The 23077-nt window shown below is 36.4% G+C and overlaps 1 protein-coding gene across 1 annotated transcript in view; it reads left to right on the forward strand.

The window, feature by feature from the left end:
- Positions 1-6378: 6378 nt before the first annotated feature.
- SLCO4C1 (solute carrier organic anion transporter family, member 4C1) overlaps positions 6379-23077 on the forward strand; it is a gene marked incomplete at its 5' end in the record, with an annotated part of 23214 nt that continues 6515 nt past the window's right edge. The window contains 8 exons of the mRNA XM_010078648.1: positions 6379-6642; positions 11416-11610; positions 11784-11880; positions 12746-12867; positions 13732-13847; positions 14142-14286; positions 16164-16359; positions 21062-21215. Coding sequence (XP_010076950.1) covers positions 6379-6642; positions 11416-11610; positions 11784-11880; positions 12746-12867; positions 13732-13847; positions 14142-14286; positions 16164-16359; positions 21062-21215 — 1289 coding nt within the window. The remainder of the gene's footprint in view (positions 6643-11415; positions 11611-11783; positions 11881-12745; positions 12868-13731; positions 13848-14141; positions 14287-16163; positions 16360-21061; positions 21216-23077) is intronic.

Raw genomic sequence — 23077 nt, forward strand, 5'->3', positions numbered from 1 at the left:
GAAGTTGCTCATACAGTACTGCAGTATCGTGTGCTGTGCTTAGCTATGTTCCTCTTTTTCTTCTTTTCCCACTTGCCTTTTTGACCACTGTTGAATCCCATCAGCTCTGTGCTTCATGCTCTTGGCTATACTGTGTCACCATTCCTCCCAGGGAAGTAGTGCTCCATATGTGCCTCACAGGTTGAGACATATGAGCCAGGGAATAAAGCACACAATATAAACCATCAGACAGAGCTCTAGTACCCTGGCGTGTACTTTGTTACCTGCCTACCTATTTAAAAAAGTACCTTGGCATGGCTGAGTGGGACTTTGGGTCATTAAGATGCCTTTTAAAAAATCTGGTTTTCTTATGTGGATTCCAGTGCAGCCATCTTTCTAACACTTAACTAATGGCTTAACTTAGTCTTGGGAAACCTGAAGTTTAGCTTGCTTTTAATTTCTGTTGTTTAGCTTCAGATACTCTTGTCTGTATTTTGGTTTTCAGTAACAAGATTTATTAGGACCTTGGCAAGCCTTAAGGCTTAGAAAGTAGTAATAATGGCTAAGAGGGAAGGGAAGCGTTAGTGTACCAAATGGACAAACCTGAGGTTTGTAAATCTTAGATATTTGTCCATCAAGTGGAGCTATTGGATTAATGTTCAGAACACTTCAGCTTTGTTGGACTAGCTAGAAAAGGTAACTGTTTCCTGAAAAACTGAGGCTTTAAAGCTCATACTTGTTGCTCATAAAGAATGAGACTGCTGTACAGGGGTGGGAGGAGATGTAAAAGAAGAGATGAGTGGTAGAAAAATGGGCAGCCGGTGCTAAGGACATGCAGAATATGAATGGCTGTTTTCCTGCCTGGAACCACACTAAGGTAGCTAGGATGGTCTGAGGAGAACTGAGCAGGCAGTTCTGATTAAAACCTAGAAGGTTCTGACTGCTACTTATGTTGCTTGGGAAATCCTTAGAAGAACCAGTGTCTCTCAGTATGTGTTTCCATTAAGTCTTTCTGATTTCATAGAATCATAGGATGGTTTGGTTTGGAAAGGACCTTGAAGACCACTGGGTTCCAACCCCCCTGCCATGGGCAGGGATGCCTTCCATTAGACCAGGTTGCTTAAAGCCTCATCCAACCTGGCCTTGAAGCCCTCCAGGGATGGGGCATCCACAGAACAGATCTGTTCTAGACTTGCTAGTCTGTTCTATTAAATGGATTACTAGGTCTAAAAAAAAAAAACCCAAACAAACAAATAACCCCCACGGAACAGATCTAGGAGAGCCAAGATCTTATTTCAGAGAAGGTGTTACCAGAAAACTGTCTTGTTGGTCATACCATATCTAAAAATGTGATATATTGAAAAGACTCCATAAGACACTCATACTATAAAACAACGTAGTGTTTTCATTTATAGAGGAAACCAGAGCAAGATCAGTCTTAATAATTCATGAATTATCCAAGTGGTGACAGATTGAAGTAAACTAAGGCAAAAAATTTGGGGAATGAAAACAACATCAGATATTGTGTATATTAAAGTGATACTCATTGAAAATGGCTGTTATTTTTAAGATGTTTAAATAAATGAACATGATTTTATTTAAAAATCTATTAAAAACCACATATAAAGAAAAACCTTGCCATACTAGTTACAGACAACAAGAAAGAGGATTAAACTCTACTGAAATATATATTTCAGATTCTCAAATACAATTTGCTCAGGTATCACTTTCTGGTGGAACTGCCAAAGGAAATGAGAGCAGAAAAATTTTCCTGGGGAGATCCTTCAGTTTCCCAAACCAAAGTCCTCCAAAAAATATCCATCCACCTGCTCTTACCATTTACTAGGGCGAATCTTACCTCTTCAAGCTCAGCTACAACTATACATCCCTTACAATCCTTCTACAGCTTTCCAAATATGAATTTTCCCACTTTTCTACTACGTGCTCCAATCTCACTCATTGACCACCTACTCTGTCTCTCCCGTCCTTAGTGTATGTCCACCTAGCGCTTAATCGCACATTCGCTACTTGAGTCCTACTCCCAACATTCTGAACTGAAAATTAAGTTACAGATATTCCACAGGGGAAGGACAGAAAGGAACAGAATTACTTTTGGCAGCTCCCAAAGTGGTCCCAGCACTACTGCTGACACCATAATCCTTGTGGGGATACATCTACAGCTTTGTTACAGGTGTCACAGTTTGGGAGATTGTGATATTGACGGTTTATAACCAAAATATTTGGTAGTTTTCATAGAACTGTAGATTGGTTTTGCCTTGAACTTGGAAGCACTGACCCACTGAACTGACACAACCTGTGAATATGCAGTGAAATCAATGCAATTGAGCGTTGGTTTATTGTACAGCTACAGCTGACCAAGCTGTCTGAGATACACATCTCATGTACTTCAGGAGTACATTTCAACCTGTTTAGAGTCTAGTCTTTTCTTGGCTTACATGTGTTGTGTTAGAAAAGAAGTATCCAGAGAGTTTTGGGCAGGGCCTGCTCTTCCTTGCTTATATTTGAAATGCCATGCTACAGCTGGTGAGATCAGGAGATGATTACTGGTGCAGCTGTCCTGCTGTCAGCTCAAACTTATTTTCTCTTAACACAGTTAAAAAAAAAAAAGCATGTAAGAACTTCTTATACAACAGATTTCAATGGCAGATGAGTAGTAAAGACTTCTAGGTCATGCTTTTTTTTTTTTTTTTTTTTAGCTTAAGAATATGGATAGGCAACCAAAAATGCTCTGAATGTGACACTGAAAGGTTTCAGTTTATATTACACTAGACAAAGCATCTTGAATATTTCCAGCATTTCCAAATTTGCTATAGTAATATTTCGTAAAATCCAGTTTGCTGTGCTGTTCTGATGGTCTGCTATCTGAATAGTGAATTTAACACCACTTATATTTTATCTTTTATTAGTAGTGTGGGTAGGTTCCCAGTCATAAAAAGGTCTTGTATCATAGGAATCTGTCCCCTCAGGATGCTATGGGTGTTGGTTATGCCACTTATCCAGGTCTTGGTCCTGTTATCTAGCTGTAGATCTATGCCAGACCTCAGAGAAGTACCTATCTAATCTAGTTCAGATTTGGGGCCTTAATATAAGGAAGCCTCTGATGCTTGTTTTTGAAGATGATGTAGGCATGGATATTATAGACCTTATAGCATTCTTAATGATGCATTATTTGAATTTTCTGAGTAACTACCTTTCCTTTGTCTAGATCGTAGAAAGGAAATCAGGCACTGAAGACTCAAGTTGTAACTCTTTTTGAGACACAGAAAAAAACAACATTTTCAAACAAGAAATTCAGTGCTGCATGTGAAACTTTGCAAAAATATTCAGGTCTTGCAGGTTCAGAATTTAGATAAAAGCACACAAAACACAACTGGGATTTTGAAGTTTTGTGAGCTACTACTGTACTCCAGCTTTGGGTCTCATTAATTTACCCTCCAAATTACAGAAACCATAATTGATGAAGATAAAATATATCTATAAAACTTGCTAATGCTAATGTACTTCTAGGAAAGTTTATTTCCTAGTGCGCTGAACAATAATTAAGTAATCCTTAGCACACTTTTGATGTATGTAAGTTGTTATACTAGACTTTACACAGTTACTGAACAGAGAAGTTAGTTATGTGCAGTCACCTGGTGCATACAGAAATCTACAGAGGTGTGTGTGTCTAACTGAAGATATGTATTTGGTAGGTTATTTTCTAGCTTCCCTAGAGGAGAGTTTATTTTTATCATTAGCACCTGATTTGCTGTGCTTCAGCTTCTGAGAAGATTCCAGGTGAAACCTGAACTCTTCATTTCTGTCTGTTTCTGTTTCAAGTACATGTAAAACCCGTATTTCAAGAATAGAAAACACTCCTTTGCATAGAACATGGTTACATGACTAATGTCTGTTTTCTGTATAGTGCTTAGAGTTGCATAAATGTGTGATTGCATCTTGTAATACAATAACCGGATGTGCTGCAGTTCATAGCTGCAGTAGAAAACAAGGTAGATGTTATCTGGCTGTTTTGGGTACAAGAAGGACTGTTTATTTCTCATGTCAGTAATAATTTTATTAAACAAAACAACAGAATCACTGTTTGAGACTGGTCCAGTCTAATCTGTCTGAAAACTTTGTGTAGCACTGATATTTTATACCCTGATTAGATTTGTTACTGGAAGGACTTTCTAGTTATTCTTCTTCCTTTTTTAATTTGGTGTCTGGAAACCCCACTGCTTTAAAGATGCCATACTTAGAACAACTGTAGAGCACGTGGGTTTTTTGTTTGTTTGTTTTGTTAAATGGATGAACCCCCCCCACCTTTTTTTTGTTACATTGAGTTGGTTTATGATTAATCTGGATTTTGTGGGTCAGTACATACTGTACCTGAACTTCTGACAGATGTGGCAGGACACTATGGTTTTGGGTGAGAATAGTTAAATAATTTCTATACTAGGATTTAAGTACTGAGATGTCTTTTGTTGGATTTTTTTTTTTTCAGATCAAATTGGTATCAGCTAGGTTCTGTCTTTCCTGAAGAGACTTTAGTGATTAATCCCTAGATTGTGGTATTGGAGAAGTTGCTCATCACATCTGCATTTTACAGATGAAATCTAATTATCCAGTAAAACTAACTGCAAAGTTTTATGGCTTTTAGGTTGTAAATTAAAGGTGGCAATTTAAACTACAGGTAAAAGACAATGTCTTCCAGTTCTGTAATCAACTTGCCACATAGCACACCTCCTTCATGTGAATGTTTTAAGGCCTTAGTAAATGTTTGAAGTGCTGGCAAATGTGAAAAACTTGTTTGCTCATTCCTTCATGCTAGTATTGTTCTTTGGTCAATGCTCTTTAAGAAGAAGAAAGCTGCCAAGTGTATAAGTAATGGCAGTGGAGTAACGCCTCAACACTTTTGTTAATCCCATATGAATTTGTGTAGTGGTCAGACTGACAAGGTGTAATCCTGCACAAAGAGGCAGGATATTAGAAAATTAAGACTGTGCCAAGAGCTGAAGTTTATTTTTTTTATAGAAAGCTGAAGTGTTTAGTTGTGGTGGCAGTTGCACTGTTAAGAAAATGTCTGGTTGATCACAGATTTGGAGTATTTTTTTATAATAGGTGGAGCAAATATGTTGAAGTTCAGCCTGTGTAGTTACACTTCTGGAGGGTGCTATGCTTGTTGAAAACTAACTTAAATCCGTTGCTGTCCCAAGCAATTTGTCCTTCTGTCCTTCTGTTCTTGGAATGACAGTAGAGAACTGTGTTTGAAGTTTAGGAAGAGGAACGATAACCACTGGGCCTGTGTCATGAGAGATGCTCATCAGTCATCTGTGAGGTTACAGAACTCTTAATCTTAATGGCAGCTGTGACTCCAAGACTTCCTAATTTTTTTCCAGGGTATATATTTTATTATGGGCACAGTTTAATTAGACTACCATGAAATTATCTGACACAGCTATGAAGTACAGCTATTCATCTCACTTGTAACAGAATCCTATTTTGTGACTGTTAAAACTAAACTCCTCTAAGTTTAACTACTTGGTGTTTCACATACAATGTGAGGCAGGATGGGAGATTCAAGTTTGTACCTAAGAACAACACTCTTGTGAAATTGGACAGTGTATATAAGCATACACTGGCAATTGCAGCTTACTTGCTTCTACTTTTGGACCACTTTTTTTTGGAGTTCACCTGTGCCTAGGCAGGGCAGCTCATGCAAAGCCTTTTCTCCAGGTTGTCTGATGCTTCTGCTTCAGGCAAACTCAGTATTCAGAGGGCAGAGTTTTTTCTGTAAGTCACCTCAGTTGCTCTGAAACAGTTGCAAAGTATTTTTGAATAGCTTTACCCTTTTTTTTTTTAATTATAGGGAAATATGTCTGTTCAAAAGCCTTCTTGTATTTTCCCTTCATAATGGCAGGGAGGAAATGATGTTTGTTGGACGATCATGATTTGAAAGCTGTGTCCCAAACTTGCTTAAGTTGTAGCATGTATTCTAATGCAAGTCATAACCTTGGACTGATTTCTTTTTAATATGTACAGTATCTTATGACACTGTAATGCATTCCGTTTGAAATCTGTCTGTGCTTCAAGCTGAATCTGGAGCCTTAATATGTGAACAGAGTTTGAGGCATGGTATTTTGCTGGCTTTATACCTGAGTGTTGAATCTTTAATGCCCACAGTGGAGAAAAAAATTGAGTAGGCCATGTGCAGTTTGGCTTAAGTTGGCACTGTATCAATCCCCTACATACCTGGATTTTAAAGCTAATGAATACCTTAAAATGTAGCTTTGTAATTATATTAATTTTAACCCTTCCATCACACTATGGTAAGTTTACCCTTGCAATGCTATCAAATTAAGGTGTCTTTGACTAATTATCTCCTTTTTTATTTTGCAGGTATTGTGGTAAATGGCCTGATTAACATTAGTATTTCAACAATTGAGAAACGTTATGAGTTAAACAGTTCCCTCACTGGCTTAATCTCTGCAAGCTATGATATTGCTTTTTGTATATTGTCACTGTTTGTATCTTTCTTTGGAGAAAGAGGGCACAAACCACGATGGCTTGCTTTCTCAGCATTTATGCTAGGATTGGGCTCACTTACATTTTCCTTACCACACTTCAGTAGTGGAAAATATCAGTATGGAGCTAAACTTGAAGGTAAGCTTATCCTTATATTTTGAAAATTATTTTTAAAATAATCTCTCTAGCAACTCAGTGCAACTCTTAATTTGGCACAACATAGTTAATCTCTGTCAAAGTTCTAAAAATAGGGTACTATCTCTAATATTGAAAATACAATTATTCTGTGAAATCCATGAGTTCAAGAGCTGTCTCTCTGCACAGTGAACTTTCTTTTTCAGAAGAGATCTGAGTGTCAATATCACTTCTTGCTTATAAGCAACATTTGAACAAAATGCTTTGAGTGAAGAAATGGTCTGGCATCTCTGAATAAGAATGCAAGTTAGGTCAGTGATGTAGAACAAATGTTAAAGGAAAGCTTTTAGTCTTACAGTCTTGTTGAAAGGTGACTACAGGTTGTAGTTCTTTTGGGTTTGAACTATTGAAGGGATCTTGAGTAATTCATTAACAAGTTTCACTAAGTTATTCTTAAAATGCTGATTAAAACTTGTGGGGTTTTTTTTGAAATAAAGAGGAAACAAGCAGTACTGAACTATGCTGAACAAAGGAGTACTGAAATAAGGGGAGTAGCCAGCTCTTGGAGATCTTGCATATCTTTTCTCATAAAACACAAGTCTAAGAGCAGTGTGCTTAATGCCAGCTATTTGCATCTCAAGGCACACTAGTAGCTAATAAAGAAATATCCAGATATCTTTAAAGCAGGATGACTTAATGTTTTAGGATTGTTTTAATTGTTATTGCAGTGTTTAATCAGATTTATGACTAAGCATACTGGAGAGCTCACAAAAAAACATCAGTAGCTATTAAGCAATCTGATGGAAGGTTCTCAGTCTTCTGGTTGTTGACTCTCAAATTGAGGTTTTTTTTGAAAATGAATTTTTAAAGTGTTACACAAGTTGCATGTTTCATGAGCTGTCCAGACATTGACCATTTAAATAACGTTGGTAAGCTGTTGTTCCCCATCTAATAAATGAGGATCTGAGGTGGAAGTTAATGGAACTTTTGAATGAACAAGGCTAAAAGAAAAAACCCTTCAGTCTTTAGAGGCTATGAGCAGGTGATTACTTGTTACCCCTTAGTAGAGGGGCAACAGCTTACTTCCTCCTGGGTCTATTACAGTCCTATTTCTCTATTATTTCAGTTTCAGTATTACACCCCCCCTTCACCACTATGGAGAGGAAGCTGAATTTAATACAAAGAACATTCCAACCTGATTGTATTTTTTTTTTTAATTGAAACAAGATACTGGCAGGGTGGGAGTGTGAAGGGAGATGGCCAACAATTGCAACTGATTGCTCCCCCTCCTACATATTTTGGTTGAGATCTCAGAGAATCTGTTCCTGTTTCATCAAACATCTGCCACTTCATCTGCCTTTAAAAATGCTGTAGGTGTTCATACCTTGTTAGGGCTCATGTTCTACATAGGCTTTTGGAATCTAAAAGCTGTAGTGAAAATTTTAAATGGAACATGTACTTTTTTCACGGCACTGCAAACAGGCTGAATTCATGCTGTTTTGACTGCTGTAATGTAGGTATCTATACTGTGACTGTAGTGAGCAGATTTAAGGCCTTAAGCTGACTTTAAGGAAAACAGTATCAAAGATAAATTACTACAGAGTACAAGGAATGTTTGCACCATGACAAACTCAATGTGTATCTGCAGGTGCTGAGCAATGACATCTTTTAACAGTTAACCACAGTACATGATTTTATAGGATGTCTGGTTTAGCTAGTTCTGATGTTGATGAAGCATCTTAACTATACATTTAGTTGCAGAATTTAGTAGCACCACACTCCAAAAAACCATTCTGATTGCTTTTTTATTTGGATGAGTAGTTTATAGATATTTTAATATATTGGGAGTAAACTCTTTCATTTGATGCTTTGTATTAAAATGTACCACCTAATTTATTTTTTATCTGTTCCTAGTTGGTTACTTGATTATGTTCATCTGTTAGTGTAAGTACAGGACAACTTCAAAGTGTAGTTCACTGCAATATTTAATATGGCTGTCAGGTTAATTAATAAATCTAGTGTGGAATACAAAATACATCTAGCCTCCAGTATAAGGCTTACTGGAACTTACTGTTTTACCTTGAGATATTAATTTACCTTTATTCTGATTATATACAGATCCTACTCTACAAACCTATTCAATTGGAAATATTTATCTTAATAAGTCTTTAGAAATAGTTGAATCCATTTCATATTTAAAGAGTAGGTAACCAGTGGTCTACCTATTTACAAAAGTTTTGAACCACAGCAGATGTGTCTTGTCTAATCCCCAGAAAGGCTTCAGACTCGAATTCCTAAGCTAGATGCAACCAGCTATACATTCTGATAATTTTTGTAGGTTATGTAGGTTCTTCAGTGTCTCAGCTGGCTCTGATATTTGTAGTCAGGAGCTCCGTCTAGTGGTTTGTCTATAGTGAAACCATTCTGTATTTGATTACCTGTAGGGAATATGGAGGACTGTGAAAGCTGCAGACGCTATAAGCAATGTACTTTCAAGCTTCCATCTCAGATCTCATGCAAATATGTTTAAATTTTTAAAAGGTGCCTGTAACAGGAAATGTGAAAGGTAGATCTTCACTTGACAGAAGGAAGACATTGTGAGTTCAGTGAAGCATTGGAACAGGTTACCCAGAAAAACTGTGGAGCCCGTATCTGTGGGGTATTTAAAGACCCTGTTGAGTAAAGTCCTGAGCAACTTGGTTTGCATTCAACTTTGACACTGTTTGGATTAGGAGGCTGGACTACGTGACTCCTTGATGCCTCTGCCAACCTGGATTATTCCATGAGTCTTTGGAAAAAATAAATATATTTGTTAATAACAAGTCTTAGCCATTTGAGTTGAAATATGTGTTGTGTGATTTGAGGGAAAAAATACTTGAACATCTTTCTTCAGTTCTCTGTTCTACTGGAAACTCTGGTGTATAAGTCATTTGGGTCTGAGAGTTTATGAATCTTCTCAGAAGGGTATTAACTGATCCTCCTTCCCAGAACATGCCAAGGACAATTAAAGATTGAAGAAGACTATGGCATATGAGTACTAATGGTGACAAAATGTATGTGATGCCAGCTTCTAATTTGACTGTTTTGTCTTGCACCATCAGTATGTCTGTCGTTTTTCTGTTGGCTTTGCTTTCTGAAGAGACTATCTGGCTAGTTGAATAATGAATAATGTTGCTATTCTCTGCACTGCTTGGTCTATTTCTCTGTATCACTTAGATGTTCTGTAATACTGTAACATCTGCCTTTAGAAACTAAGATCTTAGTCTTCATTCAGTATGTTCATTGAGCTTTGAGTGACTTCCTGATTCAAGACTTAAAGGGGAGACAGATTTTTTTTAAGTTTAAAAAGGAATAGAAACCAAGCTCTTCTTTATTTCTCACTCTTCCTCTCTCTTCACAACTCTCTTTAAGCTATTCCCTCTTTCTGCCTTAAAGGCAGAAAACCCCCACATCTACTGGCTGCAGTTTAAGATGTGAGCAAAACTAGTCTTGACCTATCTTACTAATTGATGTAATTGCTAAAGCATCTCACAGTTGGTTACACCTTCTTGGCTAGTATGTAGCATTAGATATTTGCGAATATTTTGGCCTTTACATAACTTGGATTCAGATAGATCTGTTAGATTAAAGCATGCAAGAAGGTTTGTAATAATTAACTCTGAATGGTGTTGTCTTTAATGCAGTTCGTCTGTTTAAAATCCAAGTCTAATTCACTGATTTATAGAAGGGAAAACAAGTTCACTGAGAAAATGCAGTTAAAAATAGTCAGCCACTCATCTTAAAACTTCTCCCAGAGCTTGGTTTATCTCAGACTTTCTTGATCATGTACAAGTCGGTGCCTTCTCTCTCCATCACTCTTATGACAGCAGCTTTCATATATTTGCTCAGTATGGCTTGTTTCCAAGAAATGGATGGGTTTATGCTCTTCTGTGGGAAAACCTAGAGAGAACCATGCTCCTGTTTTTGATGTTGTCATTGGGACTGTTTGCTACCAAAGTGTAATGATAGCAAGAAGAAGAAGAGAACATACTCCTTGTCTTCACTTCCTATTTTCTCTTCCCTCCTCATGGTGCCAAACACTACAGGAGCAGGCGCAACCTTAGGCTGTTCTGCTTCCATCCTTGTGTGTGTGTGGACAAGTGCAGAAGCTTTATGTTACCTTCTCATTGTGGGGATATGGCAGTGTGTGCTCTATGAGAGATAATAGTGTGGCTTTTTTAAGGCTTTTTTTTTAGGGAAAAAGTCTCAAAACAGTGTATAGGAAGGGAGGATAATCTTTGCTTGTGACTCTGATGAATGCACTTTTCCTCTCCAGCAGTCCAATTTTCCTCATGTTATTCAGGCTGCTCTGTCGCTTAAGAATGGAAGTTGTTACTGTTCCTTGGAATCATTATAAGGTATAAGAACAAAAAAAAGTGTCTGTTACTTGTTGAATGACCATTTGATGGGGGTTTTTTTGTGTACATCTGGTCAATAATGCTTTCAACAAGCCAAAACATTTTAATAAGGCTATTTTATGCATCTTTCCTTCCTGGTAAGGAAACAAAAAACCAATCTATTACAGTATTCTTTTGGGGGATAGAAAGTTTCTAGAAAGATTCTAGAAAGTTAGGGCACTGTGATATAGGATATGTTACTAAGTCTGAAAATTAAAATGGGAACCTGGCCCTAACAGCACTTCATGTGTAATTTAGCTTTCAGCACAGGTTTTTCTTAAGTTGGACTGTGATGAGCTGGGTAACAGAATTTTAAAGTCTTGCTGTCTCTGTCTTTCAGACACGTGTCAAATTCCAGGAACAAGCTCTGTTAACTTCACTTGCAGTGCCAAAACAAAGTCTTCACTTCCAAACTATCTGTATGTCTTTATCCTGGGACAGCTGCTGCTGGGAGTTGGAGGGACTCCACTGTATACTTTGGGGACAGCTTTTATTGATGATAGTGTCCCAAAACACAAGTCTTCCCTTTATATAGGTAACTTTTAAAACTGTTAATAAGTATAAATTGTCTTCTACGTGCTCTAGTTGAATGACAGTGAATGTACAGGTTGAATTAAAGAAACTATTTGGTCTGAAGTTGATTTAGGAATTTTTTTTAAAAGAAAGCTTTAAAAATATATAGTGAACTTGATGTATTTTCTCTTCTAGGAATTGGCTATGCCATGTCATTGCTGGGTCCTGCTATTGGCTATGTCCTAGGAGGGCAGCTACTTAATATTTATATTGATATCCAGATCCCAGAAAGGCAAGATACAACTTAGTGCTTTGCTCTGTTTACTTTTCCTAACAATTCTTATTAAAATCTTCATTTTTTCTCCATGTGAGAAGGAGAAATTGTGAGTATTTTTGTTTGGAAAATACTGTATTAAGAGCTTCTTTAACTTGGTAACAAGTTGCATTCACAGGGGCTTCTAGCAAGTGAGTTACTTCCCACAGTGAGTAGTCACTCCATTGTGTGTGAAAGTTTCTCTGTAGTGCAATGGCTATTTTAAAGCTGATAAAAAAATGTGTCTTCTGATTAGTTGCTCATTCAGAATTAGATTGTAACTATTGATTTCTTGTGCAAAAGGTTTCCCTGAGATGTGATGTGAGGGAGTAGGATGCTTCTACTAATGTCCTGGAGAAGAGCTTGCTAGAAAATCTACCAGTCAAGTAACAGTCTATTGTTCAAAAAATAATCCTATAAATTGTACTACTGTCCAAACCAAAAACTTCATTTACACTTTTATTCCCTATGTTTTAGGGACTTATCAATGCGATGGCATTCTGAACTTCTGTATTGGCTTCCACATTGATCATAAAGGCTGTTTCTAGAAACAGTTTTTTTTCAGTATTTTAGTTATGCTACAGGATCTTGAAATCAGGACCAAATAGTGCCTTTTAAATCAGAATTAATTTGATTTGAAACCTATATTTGATAGAATGCAATACTTATGATAGAGCTGATGAATGTTACTTAAACAAACAATAAATTTAATACCTATAGAAAACAACAAGGACAATGTTCAAAGGCTTTCTTTTAAATAATTATTAAAAAAAAATTCCATCTCTGAAATTGATTATTTGAATTCATGAATGGTAAACCTGCTTCTTCCAAAATATTTTTCTAGTACAGAGATGGATCAAGATGACCCACGTTGGCTTGGAGCATGGTGGATACCATTTCTTGCATGTTTTTTTGCAATTTGGCTTCTTATAATACCTTTTTCATGCTTTCCAAAACACCTACCAGGTAAATGTTGAACAATATCAGGCTACTTTGGAATGGAGATCTGTTTATATTTTATATTCCAGCTTTGTGGCTGTACTTGAGTGATTTATTCCTCTTTGATTCTGTTTCTCAGTTAACTGTCTTTGGCTAAAACCTGATGATAAATACCTTGTTTCCAATACGCACCCTTTCAAACAAGGTGAATGGGCTAGAGGGTTGATCTTGTGTGCGTAATGATGTATGGAGGGACTGGAAACAAGTTTTGGAAGATGCTTGCAGCTAAGCACCTAGGACTGTATTGACAGCTACTATGTTACCTACCAAGAATCATAAGGAAGTTCCATTGACTTAACTCATGCATTGTTGTCTATTGCCTTACTGTTTTGGGTGGAATAATAAAGCATGAATCAAAGTATCCCACAGCAGTCTTCTAAAAATAATAACTTTAGTACAACTTCTGTTCAGGCAGATATTATCTAGGAGTCCTTTGGAAGAGCATCTAGAAGAGCTTACTGTGTTTATTTGGAAAGAGAAATGATGGAAAAGAAACAATGAAGTAGGGAACTGGAGAGAATGTGAAGACAATTAAAAACAAATTGAATGGGCTTCAGGATAGTCTGAAACTCTTAGGATATCCCTGATAGTATCTTCTTACAGCTAAGGCCTTCCAATGGAAGCATGATGCTTTCAGACAGATTCTTTCTGCAGCAATACATTATTGATCTTTTTACGGATTCATACCAATAAAATATCAAAGAAGACTTACAATGTCTGAGCTAGTTTTCCTAGGGAAAGGAAACACTTATTCTGATGCTTTTTCTGACTTTAAGTCTAAGAGCACAGGTATTCAATGTTTTCATTGTCAATAAATATGCCCCTATGTAGGAACAGCAAAAATACAGGCTGAAAAAAATTCAGAAACTCATAATGATGGAAGTGAGGTGCTTGTTGAGACCAAGAATCTTGGAAAAAGTTTTAAAGACTTTCCTGTGGCTCTCCTGGTAAGGAAATCTTGAATTTACTAAAACAGATATATTCTGAGAAATTAAATTCTTTTTTCAGGTAATACATAAGTGCTTAGAAAGGTAATTGCTTCTCTATCATGTTGTGATAGGGAAGCTTCCAGTGCTACTGATAATTTAGTGAATTTTCATTTTGCTGATACTTAAGATTGTTGAAGCGAGAAAAGCATATTAGTGAAGTTCCACATAAAATTATTTACTTTAGTGACTTCTGGTTTATGTGGTACTACAACGAAATAATTTCCTGAGTGTTTTGCTGATTTCGCCCCATAGATACTGTTGAAGAATCCAGTCCTTATGAGTCTAATAATAGCCAGTTCCTCAGAAGCTTTAGTTGCCACTGGCTTTGCCACATTTCTACCAAAGTTTATAGAAAATCAGTTTGGAAAAACATCAAGTTTTTCAGCAACTCTTGGAGGTAATGTGGCTTTTAATTTTTATATCTTAAATAAATTGTGCTGAATATCTCATTATAAGCTTCCACCTATGATGTTATAAGTATCTGGTGTTTGTCTGAGATATTTGTGAATATACTTGCATGAAATGCAGTTTTCACAGCAGAAACAGTATTTTTATATTATTCTTGTCTGCCCTATGAAAACCCTGGTACTGAGTTCATTGAGAGTGCAAAGCTACTTGTCTTGAAGCTCAGATGACTTGATACTTATATTCTAAGCAGAATGAGAATTTTGAGGCTACTGAAACTCTTAATTTATTCCTGTCTTATTCCTAGTGAAAAGCTTTTAATTTTCCTCATTTAAAATTGGCTGAAGGAGCATTAACCCCTACTAAAGGAAGCAAGATGAAGGGCAAATTGAAAAAAAAAATAGTGCTAACTGCAAATAAGAGGTTGACTTGGCCTTTCCTTTCTTCAATTCTGCCATAATGTTACAGTGAGATAACTTACAGTAAAGCAACTAATCAGAATATGTATTAAAAACTTGTGTAACTGCTTCTGTAGTTGGCTTACTGTCACTCCTGTTATCTGATATGCAGAAGTAACAGGGAGAACAGGGGAAGACTGTGAAAAGCTGAGTATTGGAGAAACACAGAAAAATCTGGTGGAAGAGATGTAGTAGGTAGGGTCACATGATTAATTATGACACAATTCTGAAGAACAGCAGCCAGATCAAGGCAGATAAGCCAATGGATGCTTGCAATATGGCAGACTTAGTATTTCTTGAACACGATTCTATGATTGTCTCACTAAATTAGTTCAGCTGTATAGTGCTGCAATATAAGCGTATGTATTTGAAGTGCTCTTTCTCCAACAGAAATGTTTGGGAGAGGCCTTCTGAATAGCTTAGTCCCCTGGATAATATTAGACAGTACTATTCAGACATCATTGCTTCAAAACAAAGCATCTGTTTTAATAGGAATGCGTTGGAATACATGCTCAATTGTTAAACAGTAATTAGCAGTGAAATCTGGAAAACTGAAATCTATTTTATCTGTAGACCTTGTCTGAATTTCATCTTGACTTGAGTTGAAAATATTGATAGTGTTAATCAAATGCACAGCTTTAATGAAATGCCTACACTCATGTTGAAACCTAGCTAGTCTGTGTTACCAAGGACCATGTTAACTATTTAAACTACCTTTGACAATGGGCATCTGCAGCCTGTGCAGTTGTACCACTGTATCTGAACTGTCTTTAAAATTACTTGTCTCAGGTCAGTGCAAGTTACACTGAATTCCGTGTCGTATTGTACCTTAGCCATATAAGAATACTCAGTTAAGTATCTGGAGTCCTGATAGAGCAAAGGGAATAAATCATTATGGACTATGACAGCAAAACTGACCCACTGATCCAGACTTTTCAAAATATTTCTGTACATGCCTTATTGTATCTTGTGCTGTCTCTTGCATAATAGTGTTTATGTTCTGTTATTAAAAAGTTCATAACACAAGTGTGTAACAAAGAACATGGACATGTGAAAGAGACACTGAAGCAATTAAAGAGTTTTTTCTGTTTTCATTAAGGGGCCTACAGTTGTTCAGAGATTCCTGCCCAGTATGTAGTACTTCTAAGTAAACTACTTTTGTTGTGTTTAACTTGGGTTTTGGACAACAACAAATTATGTTGTCAAGTTGAACATCTGTAAAGGCTAAAGATAATGTAAGGGTAGACTAAATTACTCCTGCAGGTTTGAAAATTACATCATATGGACTGCATCTTATGATACAGGTAACTTTTGTGATTTTTTTTTTCTTAACATAAAATTACACTCTATATTGCTTCACTAATTGTATTTTTCATTTTTGTGTAACTGCTGGTGTCTTGTTTTCCTCTAGGGCTTGTATTAATTCCAGCAGCAGCACTAGGCCAAATCATAAGTGGCATCTTGGTTTCCAAGTGCAAAATGGATTGCAGAAGCATAATCAAGTTCATGATAGGCACTTGTTCAGTGGCCCTACTATTAAACACAGTGTTTTTATTTGCTAAATGTGGGAATGAACCTTTCGCAGGTGTCTCTGAAACATATAATGGGTAAATATATTTTAATGCACTGTTGGGTTTGGTGTTAATGTTTAAAATAAATAAGTTGCATCACAGAATACAAAACCTTTAAAAATGTCATATCGTGCCTTGATGTATGAAACTGAAATATTTTATGGAACTCTAAAACCTTGTTCTTGGAATCTTTAACAGATGATTAGGAAAATGTAGTGATGCATTGCCTGTAAAATGTTCTGAGCAGACTGGACCTGCTTGACAAAAAATTCCCAGCTTCTGTAACCATTCTGGGTGTAGTAGCCATCATATTGTCTATAGCTAATTTTTTATCTCTGTAGAAGTAGCATGTCTTTTGTATCTTGTTTCATTAACCAACTCTTTATAATCTGGGAAATTTGTTCCTGGAAGGAGTCTGCTATGCACAACAATTTCATGAGAGAGAACTGAGGTACACTGCAGCTTAAACTGATAGCAAATTTTTCCCTAGAAAAACAAAGACATTATTGTACCTTAAGGTTCTAGCACATCTAACCTGCATTTACAAAGAAGGCTTTATTTTTTCCTGGTAACAATGGCTGATAGAGGTAGAAATTTAATGCAAAGAGAGCATAGTGCAGTGACCCACGTTGAAGAACAAAATGAGTGGAATAGCTTGGTTAACTGAAACATCACCCAAAATACTTTTGGCTAATGTGTAGGAAAGACTTCTCTAAACAATATGTACTTTTATTTCCCTTAAACAGCACAGTTCTCATTCCTAATGAGATTATAGTGTATCACGCATTTTTAGATATCTGTAGTAATTGTAATAAAGATTCTAGGATGAATGTTCTTCCTGTTGCTGTGAAAAAAGCTTACTCTGGAAACCAGTATGGCAGTGGAAAAAAAGTCAGTGACATGAAAAATGAAGCAAGATTAAAAATAAATAAATGCAAGGATAAGCATTCTTTAGAGAATGCATTTCTAGGTCCACTCTTAAAGCTTCATCATTGAATGTATGTGATTAAATCACCAGCATAGGCAGTATGTTGTATGAAATACCCAGTCGTGCCTTGTTAAGGAGTTAACTATAAGATTATTATGCTTCAATTTGTAGTTTTAAATAGTATGTAATTTTGTAGCATGAGCAGTGTTTAAAGGCAGGAGAAAGGCAGATAGCTCTGCCAAAACTGTACTCTCAGGTGCTTGTTTACTCTGTCATGAATTGACAGAGCCAGTAGCAACTCCAGCTGTTTGAGAGTCTGCCAAAGAGCCAGATCTGTTGTGCAAAATAACTTTAGGCTGGTAGCTAGGGACTGCCAGCTGCCATTTGAAAAAATCATAAGCTGTGATCAATCAAAAAATCAGCATGCTGTGCAACTGGGTGAGTAACTTACCAATACTGTTTTGTTTTCCCCAAATCCCTCGTTTTAAAAAAGAGTTAGATGCCACTGTTGTGTAGAAGAGCACAATCTGTAAGTTATGCTCCAATGCATGAAAAGGCATTTGAACCTAAATAGGACAGGGAAGAGGATCTTTGTACTTTACTGACACTATAGGATGAAGTGCACCGTGAAAATGCAGAAGAGGCATTGGGGGGAAGTTGGTTTTGTGGCTTGTAGTGAACATGCAAGTTGGTAATACTTCTAGGAAAAAAATTATAAACATCTGGTCAACAGTTAGGCTTATGGTTTCTTCAGTTGATATTTATCATGCTTTTTGACTGACTTAAAGTGAGCATACAACAAATAGTTGCCTCTGTATATAAGGTGTGATTTTTCTGCATTCTTCTAAGTTCACAAATATCACAGAATGTGAAGGCTACTAAGTTTTCTAGGTCCTTTAAGAGAATCATTGACATAAACATAACTGAAAAAATACTAGAAAACATTCCCAGAAATGCAAAGAGTGACATGAAACACTAACCAGATATTTCTCAGGTCTCTAATTCAGGTAAATGTGAAAACAGTAAAACATAACCTTAGGTTAATGGGACAGAAATTCAGAGGGTTTTGAGGCAGTAGTGATTGAAGGCAGTCTGTCTTCCATTCTCTAACAGAGTAGAAATGTAATGCCATGATACTTTAACCGTTAATTTGTATTTCCTTTTCCAGAAGGTATACAAAATGAACAAATTTAATAAACTGGTGACTGGGGAAAAAAAAGAAAAATCCTTAAAGCCCAATTTACCACTTGTTCTGGTTCTATCTTTACAACTTCTTGTGTCAATTGACAGTATATTCAAAGGCCAGTGTTGACATTTGACATTTAAAGCATGATACTGCTTCAGTGTCTGAGAAAATGCTAGCTGTAAGATTACTATGGACACTTCAGAACTGTAAAAAACGTTAAATGCAGACTTTGGTTGTGGAAAGTTTATAGTTACATATTGAGCAAAAGAATCTGTATGTAGAAATTGAATACTGAAGAGGTTGTACAGAAAATAGTGTGTGAAGCTATCCATATTGCTATACCAGGTCCTATAATAATGAGCAGTTGACAAAAGGCATAGCTGAATTGACTTTCGTCCTAAGTTAAATGCAGTTAACTTGTATTTAATTGGGGGGATTTGTAATTTTAGCAGTTTCGTAGTTTAACTGTTGCTGAAGACTTCTTATCTACAGCAATTTGGACTTAACCAGTCCTGAAATAATTATTTCTACTCAGTATCCATTATAAAAAAATGGTTCAGTTTTATCTAATTCACTGTTACATGTTAGACTATAATTTGTTGGATATGTGACCTCCATCAGAATAGTTAGCAGACAGCTCTGAAACTGCTTTCCATGAAGTAATAAGCAACTAAAATACATAGTAGTATTAACAAATTTATGATCAACAAATTTATGATCTTGTGGAAGAATAGACAAGTGTCTGACTCTTGGTTAGGCTATTGAACAAATACTGCTGAAATAATAAATTGTGAATGCTCTTATGGAGATTTTGAAGAAATTCCTCATGGCAAACATTCTTTCTATTGAAAAATAGCCTAGAGGTGGGGGGTGGGGAAAGCTTTTGTAAGTTTAGTACCAGAAGCGCACAAGTGCAGGATGACTTTAGTGTTCATATGTTAATGAACAAAGTATATTGTTTGTAGTAACTCTGTTTATTACTAAATTAGGCTATAAGAAAAAGTAATATGGTTTAATTAGTCTAGTATAAACACTTCAAATAATTGTTTTTGTCAAATTATTTTACCCAGTATTTCCTTGAAAACTTGAAGGAACAGTAATGCAGTGACTATTTCTGTAGTTCTGTTCATTCCCAGAGGTCTCTGCGACTCCTTATTTTGTTCTGCTGTGAAAAAATACCCAATTCTGTAGAGCTTTTGAAGACCATTTAATAGCCTCATCCACTAGACTTCTTTAGGAAAGTGACGTTAAAACAAGAAGTTCCATTTCATAAGAACCTATGTACACTAAGCTGTATTTCTTTAACTATGCATGGTCAGAGAAATATTAAAGGTTCGGTCCCTCTTTGTAAATCAGGCAAGAGACATTGTCTGCACATGTAAACAGGACAAATGTTCCCATTGAATTTATTAAATACTTCTAGGCTTGACGTGCCTCATGCACTACCAAGTCACTGTAAGAACAAACCTGTGATTAGTGGATTTGCTTATGGTGCACTGTAGTGCTTTAAACTAGAGCAAACTGACTTTGATTCTTCTGTGTATGAAGAATGAACTGATGTAACTTAGTAGGGCTCAGCTGTGCAACCAAATGAAGTATATAGGTAGCTATGATGTCCCTAATATTCCATGTGCAGTTTGAATTATATGTAAGCAAACAGCTTAATTCCTAGGTAAATTATTCCTCCTCTTAGTATCTGTGACCATTTTAAATTCTCTTGAAGAAACCTGCCTTTAAGGTAATAAATCTGGAACTTTGATTTTATAGTACAATATTTAAACTACTGACAGTTACAGAACTCTTAACCTGTGAAGCATCTTTACTTATAACATGCATTACTATTAGAAAATCAAAGTGTTTTTATTCACTTCATTTATATCTTAAGAGGGTCTCCCCACATCCCAAACTAATAATGTAGTGGGGCAACTTCAAATACAACCATACTATGGCCTATACTGGAAGTAAGTGCCTAAACTGAGTTGCAGTAAGCAAGACTTAAATTAAACTCTGTTTTTTAGTTTTCCCTAACAGCTAGAGAAAATCTTTAAGGTTCTTTTGGGGGTGATAAGACTTTGTTTGTATGTCTGGCCACTCTGCGTTTAGCATGTGCGGTCACTGATGCTGGAACAATATAGATCTCTTCATAGCAGTGTTAAAAATAGTAAAAATGCAGTGGATTTGCAGCTGGCCTTGTATCCAAGACAGAAAAAAACCCCTTAGAATATGATCAGTAGACTGTACAACACCAAGCACTCTTTTTAGTCTTGTTGCATTTTTTTTCTTAAAACTAGTAAATTGAACAAATTAAAGTGCGTAAGTGTGGGGGAGAGGACAGGGTAAAAGATAAGAACTGGGTTGCGACTCAGAATTTCATCATCTGTTTTGTGGGTGGAAATTGGAGGAATAATCTATGGAAGTAATAATAAAAATAACTAGGTACATAATAAATGGGAATTCCCTGTAGAGTTGTAACTAGTAGGAGCATGGCTTACTTTTAAATAATTAAGTGCATAAGTCTCTTGAATATTTTGAGATTTACTATCTTATAAATACTGTATTACTTATTTACATAGCTGCTGTTTTTAAATTCCTTTATTAAAAGCCTATTAACTTTTACCTTTCAGAGCAGGCACGCTATATAACTTAACAGCTCCATGCAATGCTAACTGCAGATGTTTACGCTCTATGTACTACCCAGTTTGTGGCAGAGATGAAGTCCAGTACTTTTCTCCCTGTTTCGCGGGATGTGCATCACATCTTTTTAGCAACGTGAAAAAGGTACTTTATGCTATGAAGATAGCTGATGTGGTCTGTTCCTGTTTCCTGCAAAATGTGTTCTATATCGAGAACATTCTGCCCTTAGTATGACAGGAAATTGCAGTATTTTTGAATCTAAGTGGTAGTTACTACAGGAAAAATTAGTGTGGATTGGAAATACGTGTCTAAGTAGGATGAATGTTGGTATGTGTCAGAGTCCCGTACTCTCTGACCAGGTGCTTTTAGATACTCCACTTGTGGAGGGTGTAACATTTAGTATCAAATTTACTTATTTGATGACAGTTGATGTTACAGAAGATTTCTGACTTAGCAGAGTGATACAAAATATACTGTAAAGACAATACAAATGTAAGTTACGTTTAGTGAAATACAGTAATTACAGTACACAATTAAGTCACAATGTAAGTGTGATTCTCATTACTGGTCTCTGTAACATTCTCGCCATTACAATGCCAGGCCTCCCCAGTTGCTGGGAAGAGCAAACTTACAGACAGAACCTTATCAATATACTGGGCATAACATGCATGATATGGAATATACTATTGGCCAATTTGGGTCTCAATCCTAAACCTAAGGTTGAATCTTAAGCCAGTAATTGTGGGCCGTGCTCCCTCCTAGCTTCTCCTGCACCTGCAGACACTGGCAAAGCAGAGAAGCTGAGAATTCCTTGACTGTCCTGGCAGCAACTGTAAACATCAGTACGTTATCAGCTGCCTTGTGAGCACAAATCCAAAACATAGCCTCACACTAGCTACTATGAAGAAAGTTAACTTTGTCTCAGCCAAAACCAAGACACTTATGCAGTGTCATGTTGCAGATGCTAAACTTTCTAATACTGAAAATATGTTAAACCTGAATGTGCTTTAATAGAAATGACAGTTGGAAAAGTAGAAATAAGAACTGCAGTTTAATGTCAAAGCGGTTGTTGATCTAGCTCTTTGAGCACAATATCATATTTATTGTATGCATGGCAGCCTGTTTCTGTGAGTTTCCAAACCTTGAATGTCAGTTGTGCCTGATGTAGGAATCGTAATCCATGTAAGTGGCTGGTTATTATCAAGCCTTTCCAGAACTGAGATTTTCTTTGCTTGTCTCTGCTAATACAGTAAACACTTAAGCAGGGATGTGGGAGATGTGTAGGAAGATCCCAAAAGCAGGCAAGCTGAACCAGGGGTTGCCTCTGGAGACTTTATATATCAGAAAAGGACAACAGGAAATTAGGGGCGGTATTATCTAGAATAAAATCTAGGAGACTGACTACTTGCTGTGAAAATTTCATACTTCATTACTTTTTTATTTGAAAAAAAACATGGACAGATTTAAATGAAGACCATAAAACTATTCTGTTTGTTCACCTGCTTACAAAAGCAGCCCAACATTGCTTCTGTTATTTCCTGCCTAAGTCTTATGAGTAGAGCTCACCTCTCTTCCTGTCAAACACTGTAAAAAAACAGGCTGTTTATAGCAAAGACGGTCAAGTTAGGTGATCTGGGACTGGCCAACATCTCTGAAGAATGTGGACTGTTGTGGTTTCTCGTTTGTTCTGCTAGTGTTGTAACTGGATATGTATTTTCTAAGCTTGAAGAATAAGGCTTGAGGAAATAGTGGGGCAAGTAGATGTGAATCTAAAGAATGAACCCTGTTCAAGTAACACCACAGAACTTTAATTGTCTTGATTACTAAAAACTGTATAACTTTTGAATTGTACAGAAAAAAATCAGCAGTTTTGGTTAATAAACTAGGTAACAGTTAGGATAGATAGAACCATGTAAGATACCTTCTGTTGTAAGGGAACTGAAGCTTTTGGCTACCCTTTGTTCAGAAGTTACACTTTGCAGAAGAAACCAGTCTCATACAGGGAA

This window comes from Pterocles gutturalis, unplaced genomic scaffold (assembly GCF_000699245.1).
Source record: "Pterocles gutturalis isolate BGI_N339 unplaced genomic scaffold, ASM69924v1 scaffold11418, whole genome shotgun sequence".
Taxonomy (NCBI): domain Eukaryota; kingdom Metazoa; phylum Chordata; class Aves; order Pterocliformes; family Pteroclidae; genus Pterocles; species Pterocles gutturalis.